General features: G+C 33.8%; 1 protein-coding gene across 6 annotated transcripts in view; it reads right to left on the bottom strand.

The window, feature by feature from the left end:
* The window catches only part of LOC114659289 (myelin transcription factor 1-like), a 66,526-nt gene that overhangs the window by 7,162 nt on the left and 47,327 nt on the right, over nucleotides 1-12,037 (bottom strand). For 3 of the 6 annotated variants that reach the window (XM_028811695.2, XM_051932854.1, XM_051932857.1), the window contains exons 13-20: nucleotides 9,457-9,708; nucleotides 7,714-7,868; nucleotides 6,703-6,765; nucleotides 5,650-5,718; nucleotides 4,624-4,686; nucleotides 4,084-4,167; nucleotides 3,479-3,700; nucleotides 2,825-2,916 (exon numbers count right to left, since the gene is read on the bottom strand). In XM_028811695.2, the coding sequence (XP_028667528.1) occupies nucleotides 2,825-2,916; nucleotides 3,479-3,700; nucleotides 4,084-4,167; nucleotides 4,624-4,686; nucleotides 5,650-5,718; nucleotides 6,703-6,765; nucleotides 7,714-7,868; nucleotides 9,457-9,708 (1,000 nt within the window). The remainder of the gene's footprint in view (nucleotides 1-2,824; nucleotides 2,917-3,478; nucleotides 3,701-4,083; nucleotides 4,168-4,623; nucleotides 4,687-5,649; nucleotides 5,719-6,702; nucleotides 6,766-7,713; nucleotides 7,869-9,456; nucleotides 9,709-12,037) is intronic. The other 3 variants (XM_051932856.1, XM_051932855.1, XM_051932858.1) reach the window with 3 other exon arrangements.

Genomic DNA, 12,037 nt, shown 5'->3' with positions numbered 1-12,037 from the left:
GGAGGAGTTTCACTTCCATAAATTACAGGCTGATCATTTAGTCCTACAAATAACTTTATTGGAAGTTGCTTCTATGCCACCTTAAATTTATCTCCCTTTTAACAACAAAATGACCAGTTTTAAACAAACTCTTATAATATTAATGTAACCTTTAAAAATGTATATATGGAATGAGTGCTTTTTTCTATACACTATGCATTAATTGAGCACCAGTGATTCAGCTTTTGAGTTTCTATGGAATGAGTGTTTCCATCTATACGCTATGTGTTAATTTAGCACAAGTGATATTGCTGTTGAATTTCTTTCTTGTCAGAGACTCACATGTATTCATAACATTTTTGTTGTTGTGACTGCTTGGATAAAAAAGTGTGAGTAGCTTAAGGAGGCCTCCACTAATCAGCAGAGAATTACGTGGAGGCCTGAAAAGTTAGTGCCCCATAAAAAGTGAACAGAGAAAAGACAGTGTAGATAGATAGGAAGATCTTTCATTTTACTTGTCTACTTGTATTCCTCATGACTCTAGACAGCAGACAACTGCAGAAAGTTGCAATTTCATTTTTCAGAAATTAAAATAAAATTGCCACCACCTGGACTGCATTGTTCTAATTTAAAAAGGTTTAGGAAATCTTTCGTCTGTTGCATCATTATGACAGATACCTTTTGCATTTAATATTTTGATTTTTTTTTGTTTCTGCGAAATAAACATTACCTTTGATTTCATTACAAGTGAAGATTAACACAGTAACTGTACCTTTATGGTAGACATGTCACATGGTGGCCAACGGTAGGCTCAGTATGCATTATACTGTACAATTGTTTTTTCACCAAAGTTCATCCACAAACCAGTTGATTCCCCTAATGCATCAAGAGTTGACTGAAATATACATAACTGGGAGAATGATCATGACCTGATACTAATAAAAAAATCAAATTTTGTTTTTTTTCTTGGTAGTCTGTGGTGAAGCTTAATGTGAATTATACTCTGATCAGTACAGATCCCGGCTCTGCAATGGGGCATCTATGTATATATTAGTTAGAGAGCATCATTTGAACACTCACATTATGAGCAAGTAATACATTTCTAGAAGGAAATGCTGCACACGATGTCTGAAACCCTGACAATGAGAACATTCAGCCAATGAATTATTTAGCAGAAGTGTGTCGGGAAATGCTACTGGGGCTCCTTTATACCAACGCCAGTTTAATGTCTCACTGTGACTGCTTAGTCATTCTGGTATGTGCTCATAGTGTCTATCTGTCTGTCTGTCTGTCTGTCTGTCTATCTATGATGTTTACTTCTTTAAAGAATCCAGTTCAGGTTTGTGAAGTTGGTTCAGTGCATTATGTGTAAGAATACAGATACAATATACTATAAGCTTACTGTAATATTACTGTATTCATCAATATTCTAAAATTATGCGTTTCTCCAAGGGACTTGTGTGTGTAACCTTACAATATCTAGGAAATATCTGAGGTTGGCTGTGTGTAATCCTGATTCATTTCCTGATGCTGTGTCATCACAGCTGGTAGCATATTAGTTTCTGAATAATTATCTTTGCATGTTTAAGGGTAAAAAAGGAATAAAAAAATAAAAAGAATGAGTCAGGCATAATCTTAACTCCCAGCCACTGTATCAGCTGTTCTTCACTGATTTAAACTATTATAGCTGTGTCTTTTCATACCTACAACAAGGCTGTGTCTATCATATGTTCACAAATATGATCAGTAAAACTGATTTTGTCATCTAACAAGATAAAATGTTTAGCTAGATGAATGTAGTAATAGATTCCATGTTCTATTCACTTAGTGCCTCCTACACATAGTTTATACATTTCTTACAATACCACTTTTCACACATGTGTATTTAGGGGACAGTTTAAGTGCCCTGGTGATGGTATTTCTCCTCTACTCCAGGGTTTGGCATTGTGTGATAACCCCATCTCGTTACCTCCCTCTGTAGACTGGAAGATTGACAGCTTCTCCACCACTGATGTGACTTGTCATGTCCATCTGTCTGGACCCGCCTCACCCTGCTGGAAACCATCATTACCAGATGCTCTGCCATCTTCGATTCAGTTCAATATCATACTCATATCTGAAAAGATGTTACTTTAACACTACTGAACTGCATTTTGTTTATTTTTGACATTCAATTATATGGAGTTTGCCCATGGGTACGCCAACATTTCTTGTTCTTACAGTGTCGTAATGGGCAGGATTCCAAAGAGGTTGCAAAATGACAGAGCAACAAGACATGGCTGCGATTATACAGGCAATGGCCACTGACATTCAGGCTCTCAAGGTCCAGGTGAAAGAAATAGAAGCACCAGAGCCCTTAACTGTCTCCTAAGCACATGTGTGAGACACTCTATAAATATTATGCACTAATCACACTTTAGAAATCACTGTCATGAGTGTAGTAGCACGTGTTCTCTTCTTCCTGTTATGTTTTATACATTACAAACTGTAAAAACTGTAAACATATGTATCTTGAATTTACTGAACAGCATAGAGAGAAAAGTCAAGCAAAATGACACCTTTTATTGGCTAACTAAAAAGATTACAATATGCAAGCTTTCGAGGCAACTCAGGCCCCTTCTTCAGGCAAGATGTAATCTTTTTAATTAGCCAATAAAAGGTGTCATTTTGCTTGACGTTTCTCTACATTCATAATGGCTAACACGGTACAACACCCTAGTACTACTGAACAGCATGGAAAACTGTTTAATATTAGCACTTAGCCCTCAGTACAGCTTTCATGCTTAACATGATAGTCCTCATAAATATTTTGGCTTGGTCAAAAGTGTGAAGACTTTTACTTTACCATCGCTTGCTCTGAATTTGGTGGTAAGATAATCATCCCCAGGAAACTTTGCTTTCTTCATAGAGAAAGAGGCTCGTGGGCAACCTGACAAACTGAAAACAAAAACATCATTATAATGAATTGTTTCGCTAACATTCATAAAATAACATTAGCAACATTTACATAAACAGCTGTATTCTTCTCCAAATACATGTTTTGTGTCTACTTAATTTATATTACCTTCATCTTGATTTTTTAACACTACAACATGTTTCATTTGTTTGGTGATATTTTGATGGTAATGTACGGCCTTTCTTTAGTCAAATGTATCACATATGGGATTTAACATCTGAAAGGCATTACTACATTTCTATGTTGGTTTCATCACAGAAACAAGTTTTGTCCGTTTGCTTTTATGTTAAAAAGGACAGAACTGGATGGATACATAGATATGTTTATATTAGCTGGGCATTAACTGTCAGTTTTAATTTATAGAGGTTATACTCAAACTTAGAAGAAATAACAAAACAAATAACATATTTTTTTAAATGTAAACGTAAAGGCAAATAATTGAAAACAATACAATTAGAGATCACGAAAAAGAATATATTATTGTAAAATGTTAGTTCCATATTACTTACTGCAATAATTTTGAATACAGTATGTATGGCTTACCTCCTGTGTGTAAGGAAACTGCCATTAGCATGACCTGAGCCATCACATCCAGGAGTAGGACAAGTTGGTCCATCAGCTTTAAGGGTTTTCCAAGAAAATGGTGAACCATTAAGGAGCCCTTCTTTCTGTTTCCGTGCAGCCAATGGGCAGCCTGAGGCACTTCGGTGGGATGCATACTTCCCGCTAATGTGACCTAAGCCATCACATCCCGGAACTGGACATCTGTATACAAAGGAAAATGTCTTGTTGAGCCAAAAAATGGAAATTCAACATTTGTTAAAATTTAGTTTGAATACATTCTATGCTGTTTTCTTTTTCATAGATGAACAAATGGGTTAAGACTCAAATTTAGTTAACAATGTCCAAACTCGAATTTAATGTGTCAAATTTAAAGCTGTAATATGTAAATTTGTTACGTTGAGTGTATTGCACAATAGGTTTTTTTTCTAATTTTTTTCTAAATATACAAAATACTTAAATATATATTAAAAAAATCAAAAAATATATAAATATATATATAATTATATATAAAAAATATATTTTTAATAGATTATAAAAAACAAGAACGCTAAAATGCTGAAACTGATTTGTTTTGTAGTACGAACTTTAAGAGCTCCGGGTCCTCCTTGTCATCCTTGGTAGGTGTTGTTTTTATTCCACCTTTCTTGGCACGAGGGCACCCAGACAGACTGAAAAAAGAAAGTATAGGCTTATGAAAAAAGAGGGAAATAGTTTTGAAGTGGGATAAAACAATTGAAAAAATGTTGCCAAATAAATACAAAAAATAAATAAAAATAAATAAAAACTAAACGTCCTCTGGCTTTTTTGCATGCATGTACGTGAATCTAAAACTTGCCCTACTGTTTATTTTAATTTTGCAGGATTGCTTTTAGAAGTCACTCAAAAGACAAGTGACAAAGTAGTGATATATTCCATGCTAAATCCAATATAGGAAATGTAAATGAAATGTAATATTGCAGCCAATAATTAATGTGTACAGTAAAATGAAGTAATGAACATCAGTTTTGTAAGTTAAATTTTGTTACCTCCATTTGAATGGGCTTTATAACATCTTGAATACAGTAAATAATAAAATATACATTTGCAGGTAAAAGATAACAACTATTTTTATATGTAATATCCACCTTCTGTGTGATGCGTAATTTCCTGTGATATGACCAGACCCATCACAACCAGGGGTGGGGCACCTGTAGAAAAATATGCAAAAACTAAGCAACTGATAAAGCATTCCATTACTGTGCTTGGTATTGCTTTACTGACATTTTTACGTCTGATAAAGTACGCTTAAAAAGGTAATGCTAATCACGTTTCATCTTATACATGTACTAAAAGGAAATTAAAATTCCCGAATAACTATTAGAATTATATATTGCATATACAATTTACATGTTATTTATTTTGCATGTACTCATTTAACCTTCACTTAGTAAAACCCTTTAAAAGAGAAATGAGCAGACATTTTACTACTAATATCTTAATAATTACATTAAATTATGATGCAGTATTTCAGGCAGAAAAGTTTGAGAAATTTGAAAATGACTAAAACACTGGCTATTTCAACAAAAATATAATATAAAAGAGGAATACTAATAAGCATTTTTACGTGTGCCACTGAGAAAGATGCCTAATATATTTAGAAACTGTACCAGTCATGGATGCCATTGCGTGTATGATCTGTTTAATGACTGCTTTGGTCTCAATCTTATCTATGGGAGTTATGTAATAGTAATACAGATATTAAAAAATAAATACATATTGCATGTTTTCTGACATGTATTTTGACTTTTTAAGGAGTGACTTGAGGGTGATCAACTTATTAATGATCATATTTAAAAGTCTTTTTTTTTTTGTCTTGGATAACTTCTTACACCAACTTACGGGCACCTTCCTTCCAAGAAGCTACCATTGATAATTTAACTGCATTTGGATTGAGTTTTTCCTTTACTTTCAGTGTCATTTTTAATAAGACGATTTTCTGCCTTTCAAATTAAATCTTTAAAAAATGTGTTCATTGTTATAGCTGTGTGCCATTCATACCCTTTCCATTCAAGTGCTTGAAGAACATTACTTTATGCATGATTTCGGGAGCAAAAGGGGGTTAACATTCCAAAGGCTGAAGTAAAGTATAGAACAGTTCAGCACACACATACTTGAGCTCGGCAGAATGGGCAGCCATGAGGGATCTGAGACTCTTGTCAGCAAGAGGACAACCAGACAAGCTGGAAGAGAAAGAGAAAGGACTTCAGTAAGAGACAAGGAAGGCAGCAAGTAAGCAGAGTCTCTGGTGGTTTTCCAGCAAGCAGTTTGGGAGGGGAGAAGGTCATAGAAAAGCAAGAGAGAAGGAGAGAATGGGCAACAGAAAGCAGGATAGCATGCTAATACTGGTTTTGTGAATTTGCTGTTTGATGTTGCACTAAGAAAACCAGTGTTGCTGTTGCAGCAGGAAACTACACAAACATATACTTTTCAGGTTTATACTCATTATTTATTAAGGCATTTATTTTTTTTTAAATTTTGGATACTTCCATCACAAAATGACTAAGGCAACAATTTATAAGAAATGTGCAAGAAAACACATCTGCTCTAATACAGATTACTTTTTGCTTTCAACTCCACTATAAACCTGAAAAGTTCATTTAAAAATATGCGTACATTAGTATGTATTTACATGGAATATAGGTCTGTGCCCATCCCTCCATTCATCTTTAATACCTGCTTATTCCATTAAAGATTAAAGCAGGTGGCTGTGGTCCTTCCCAGCATTAATGGGTGCAAAGCAAGAGCCAGCCCTGGATGGCATCCCAGTCCATCACAGGACACACTCACACATGAAACCACACTCACTTATTCTGGAACAAATGAAAGTAACTTTGACGCCCATATTTTTGGGTGAAACTAATATGAAAATATACGGAGAATGTGCTGGGATTCTAAATCGAGTCCCTAGATCTGTAAGTAAGTGGTGCAGACCTTTAGGCTCCCATCTCCCAATTATGACTTTTTTTGTTCCTATGTGGCAGGTACAGTCAGTTTGCTCATATTTTACTGTTTTTTCACCTGTTTGTACTTTATTTTTGCAACAACCTGCAAATATAAAATTCCTTTTTCCTTTAATGCCATACAGTACAGCAAAATAACAAAAGAGTGAAAATATTCTTAACTTAAGATTTCAGTTATGAGATTAAAATAATAAATAAAAATACCTGCGATGTGATGCATAATTTCCTGTGATATGTCCACTGCCATCACAGCCAGGGGTTGGGCATCTGTTTAAAAGGCATAATATTTTCAAAATATTTGTCTATTTACATCTTTTGCATTTTTCAAACATGAATTGTTTAAAAATTTAAATGAAATTAAATCTAATGATTCAGGTTTTAATGGTAATTTTTTTGGAAAAAATATTCATTTTTAAGTTTGGCTTTCCAAACTTTATTATTGCAACTGTTCTGATAGTCATTAATTTACATTTGGTGAAGGCATATCCCCATAACTTATTTTTCTGCAAGAAGTCTCTGAAGTGAACAGTTAACAACAGAGGTTGACTACAAAAGTTCACTTTGCATCAAGTAAAACAGATCCTTGATATGTGAACCACTTAAATCAACAAATGCAACATTTCCACATTTACTTGGGAAACAATTTCAAGACATTTGGCTGGGGTAAAGTAGGATTTTTAATCTAATAATCATGTGTCACAAGAACATCTTACAAGTAAGATATTTACTACTTTTGGTAATACATACACTTTTCTAGTTGTGGTAAAGATTTACCATAAATATAGCAATTAACAATTAATGAATCAATATATGAAAATTATAAAAAATTTCTATTGTGGCTGTTTGAACACTAATGATTTAGCAGATACCAGAATGTTTTTCCAAATCATAACCCAGAATTTCCACTAAGTGCCTTGAGCATGGGAAAGGCGCTATATAAATAAAATGTATTATTATTATTAAGAAGCAACACGTTAACTCTTTTTATAAGATTAGCTAACATTGGAAGAATTCAAGGAAAACATCTAGAAATGACTTCTGTCACATTTAGCATTATAAGATGTGACAAAGAAGTGATTATGCAGGGGGCTAGTGTAGCAAAGCCGGTTTGCAAATGACACAGTAAGATCACATTTATTTTTTGCATATCACAGACTCTTTGTTAATTTATGCATTTTACTCTCATAACATGGAACAGTTATTTTGAATGCTTACAACAGAAGTTCTTTTTTGCTGTCCTTTGCTTGGAATTTAATTTTAAAGCTGGAGGTTGTAACTTCTCCTGGATACTTTCTGTCTTCCAGATTCTCCTGAAGCGTGTCACAATCTTCAGGCTCAGAAGAGACAAATGAATGGGCAGCAGGTTCTACCTGAAAGAAGAAACATTCCAGATTATTTGATTACTTCATTTATTCGGTAACTCAATTTTGTGCATATTCCAACACTGGGCTGCAGCGTATCAGGGCTTATGTCAGCAGTAACAATGCAGAAACCAAACTTGCACAGGGCACTAGTCTGTCATTAGACACACATTTTCATAGACTGTGCTAACATTGAGTCACCAGTTAACGTAACATGTATGTTTTAGGTATGTGGTTGGAAAGCCATGTGGATACAAGAGCCTGCAAACTCTGCAGTGACATGCTCAACATTTACTTGATGTAAGTAACATATTGGCAATAGAATATAATGCATTTCTTTCTTTAGAAATGTTTAGTTTTATTCATAAGTGTACCCTATAAACAAAGACAAAACATTTAATTATTCTTAAAGGTTAATCATGGTTTTAACAAATGAAAGCAGTGCAGAAAATATAAAAAATTAATACCAGTAGAGTCAATGGCAGTGCATGTAGACACAGATTAAACTACGCGTGTTTACATAGCTATGTAATATCATAATCATCTTTTGAAGACATTCTTTACTAACAAGTATTCTAATGATACTTTCATCTCTGACACAAAACTATGGATGTGGAATGCTATTTGTCCACTCTAGATTATTACTTTTGTAATAGTCTGGAATGCTCATACCCATAATGGCATCCCAGAAATATATTATGGAAGAATAAAGACATTTTTTTCATTTTAAACTAACATTCTAAGTATCATTTTCAATCCATTGAAACTTCTTACTGCTGGTCTTTGCAAACACTGTTCTTTAAAGGCACGAAGTGTTTTGTGCAGGAACCATAAAGGACCATACACCACAGATATAACTAAAGGTTATATTATTATGCAGTGTTACAAGGCTATCTCGGGAAATTTCCATCTCTACATCTGACAGCTACAAACTGCATGAACTGCAGTTCACTTGTGAATTCATCTGTCCAGCTCTATACAGACTCAACTAATCAGTCACAGTTTCTTCTTTCTATTAGTCCTCCTCCAACTTGTGTTTTCAGAGCAATGCAATTTAATCATGGAGGCCACACACTAAAGGTGTGCAAACCATATGGTCGTGTTGCTGTTATTACTTGAAGTGGACACGAGGAGGACTGAGAGGAAGCATGTAATTTTCATGGATATTTTACAGATTTTTAAATAACAACATTTATATTTAGGTCCATAAGTATTTGGACATTGATGCGGTTTTTGTAATTTTCTCTCTGTTTACCACCGCAATGGATTTGAAATTAAGCAATCAAGATGTGATGTAAGTATTACATTAGGCTTTCAGAAATTACAACCATTTCACAATATTTGCTTTCAAATAAATAACAAACATTATTTTTAATAACAGCCATTAATGCATTATGTGAAGTTAAACTGCATGTACCCTAGTTTTAATCCTCTGAGAATGTAATGAAACTGCTCACTTTCTAAGCAGTCTATGGTTAAATGTTTAAATAAGTTAAGTAGCATACATTTATCTGTAAATAAGGAATTCATATTTCAGTTCTTTACATTAAGTGCAACCAAGAACTGCCAAAACACAGAACTGATAGAGCTGACTGACCTCTTCCATTTCCTCCTCCCTTTGCCTGTTAGGCTTGGTGTAGTCGATTGGACCCTCCCAGTCCTCCTGTTTGGATGTCTGGCTAGACTGTGGAGATGTCATTGCACTGCTGCTTGTACTGCTACTCTGGTTCTGTGACTGGTCGGGTGATCTAACACTCGGGCTTAGGCATGATATGCTGCTCTCTCGCTTGCTGTGTTTCTTCATACTGAGGTCAAGGGTACCATTCTCATCAACTTCAATTTCCATGCTCTGAAAAAAAGAAAAAGTAAAGGAGCTTAGATGGACTTTTGCATTAGTTTGGTGGTATATAAACATTTTATCTTACAGCATGACGATTTTTTAGTACCCTTTCCAAAAAGTAGTAAAATATGTACAAGTATGTGGAAACGATTCTATCCATCCATCCATCCATTATCCAACCCTCTATATCCTAACTACAGGGTTACGGAGGTCTGCTGGAGCCAATCCCAGCCAACACAGGGCGCAAGGCAGAAAAGAAACCTAGGGCAGGGCGCCAGCCCACCGCAGGGAAAACATTCTATTTATACAGAAATATATGCTTTAATAAATAAAAAATGTTTCAGTTTGTTGGATGTACATCAACAAGCAGCTGCAAAAAAGTTATTTCCATCTGAGGAAAATAAAAGGAAGGGTGCATTAGATATGGTTTGGCACTGGAGGCTTCTTCACTTTGTGTAAGAAAATTATTGAAGAATTTAGAGTTCTTGAGAGATTAATGACACATCTAATATTCTACTAATTATGCATTAAAAACACTGCTTGTCTTAGTCTTTATATCTTAGTAATTTAATTTCTCCATCTGAAGAATTCTCCTTATGCAATATTGATGTAAAAAGAGGAATGAAATCTAAGAAGAAAACAAATCAAAACATGTTGTAAGGACTTCAGTGATCTTGCATTTCAGCAGATATCACAATATAAAACAAGTCACTTGAAGTGCTCTTCATTTATGTTACTCAGAATATGGTATGTTAAATTTTGACATTTTACCTTAATTAAAGTGCTCAAGTTTGACTTTGCTATCCAAAATAATAAAAAAAAACCATGTCAAAACATTATAATCAAGTCAAAATATTTAATTAAAAGCAGAATATGAAATCTGGATCCCTTTGAAATAAAGTATTACATGTGAAATGCTAATATTTACATTGCAAAGCCTGTGCATATATTTAACCTTATCACATGAAATGCCCAGTGATTATTAATTCACCAGCACAGTAGGTGCTGCTACACAAATGCAAAATGATCTGGTCATTTGAGGCAATCTTTGTTACCTTTTTATTTATCATTCATATGGAATCCACAGAGAGGCTTGTCAGCTATATAATACTTTTTGGTTTATCAGCTAATCTTTAAATTCTGAAATTTGTAGCTCTGTCTTTTTTTATTTAAGCAGAAATACTTTTTTAATGTTGTCCTCCTTCTATGTAGGTTGCAAGTAGGGGAGTATATTCCGTGAAACAGACATTAGGTCACAATATGTGACATGCTACATCATTTACTGGGGTAAGAACTGCACAGAGAATGTTTAACTAAAACTTCAGTGGTTTAAAATGGCAAAACTGATGTGTATTTTGGTAGGGTTGAGATGTTAGCATAAACAGTTTGTGATTAATTATTATTTAATTACTATTATTATTTATTATGACCATCACCAGTATTCAAACATATAATGTTTAAATGCATAAATATTTATTTACACTGTACTTATATGCACCTTATATGTTCCATGGTAGATTTTAAACTTGCATTATAGCATATTTAAAAGTATACATTAAGGGAACTTTAACTGATGTGCTAAAATATATTTTGTCCCAGAATATCAAATTCTCAACACACTACAAGTGAATGATACTCAAGATACCAAATTAAAGTTAAAATCAATATTTTTCATCTATTAAAATAATTTTAAATTTAGTGTAGTAGCTTGAGATCTTCCATAAATTAAAACCACTCAATTCCTTTTTATATACATGTTTAATTCATACTTAGGGCTGCCAGTTAACCCATGGGATTAAAAGTATGGGAAGAATGTGCAAAATCCACAAAGACGGTAAGCGGGCACAAGAATTCGGCCCAGCAATCAGGTAGCAATGATGATCACTATGCAATTGTTCTGCAATAAGAATTAAAATCATATCAGAATTAAAACCATGACTATCACATTGAAGAGGGACGGTCACTTTTGATAGTGAATTTTATATAAAATTAAGTGCACACAAAATGATCCACAATTCAAAATATTAAGCCTTCAGATTAGGGCTAGGGTTATCCTCACTGATGAATATAACTGCATTCTGCATATTTGGAAACAATTAACTGTATTACCCAAGATTTAAACAAACCTATAAATTCTGTATATCAGATACAAAACAGAATGATACAAGAGGTATCAACAATGATATTAGACAAAGAAGGAAAATCAATTTTTCTAACCATTTATTTAATTATGTATAAATATAAAGCTTACGGTTTTAGAGTCAGCAGAAAAATGGATAAAGGTAAGGATCAGGTAAGCTTTTTATGAATCTGTTAAAAGGCAATGTCCAGTTTTAAT

This window comes from Erpetoichthys calabaricus, chromosome 10 (assembly GCF_900747795.2).
Source record: "Erpetoichthys calabaricus chromosome 10, fErpCal1.3, whole genome shotgun sequence".
NCBI lineage: Eukaryota > Metazoa > Chordata > Cladistia > Polypteriformes > Polypteridae > Erpetoichthys > Erpetoichthys calabaricus.
This window is presented reverse-complemented; position numbering and strand designations above follow the sequence as displayed.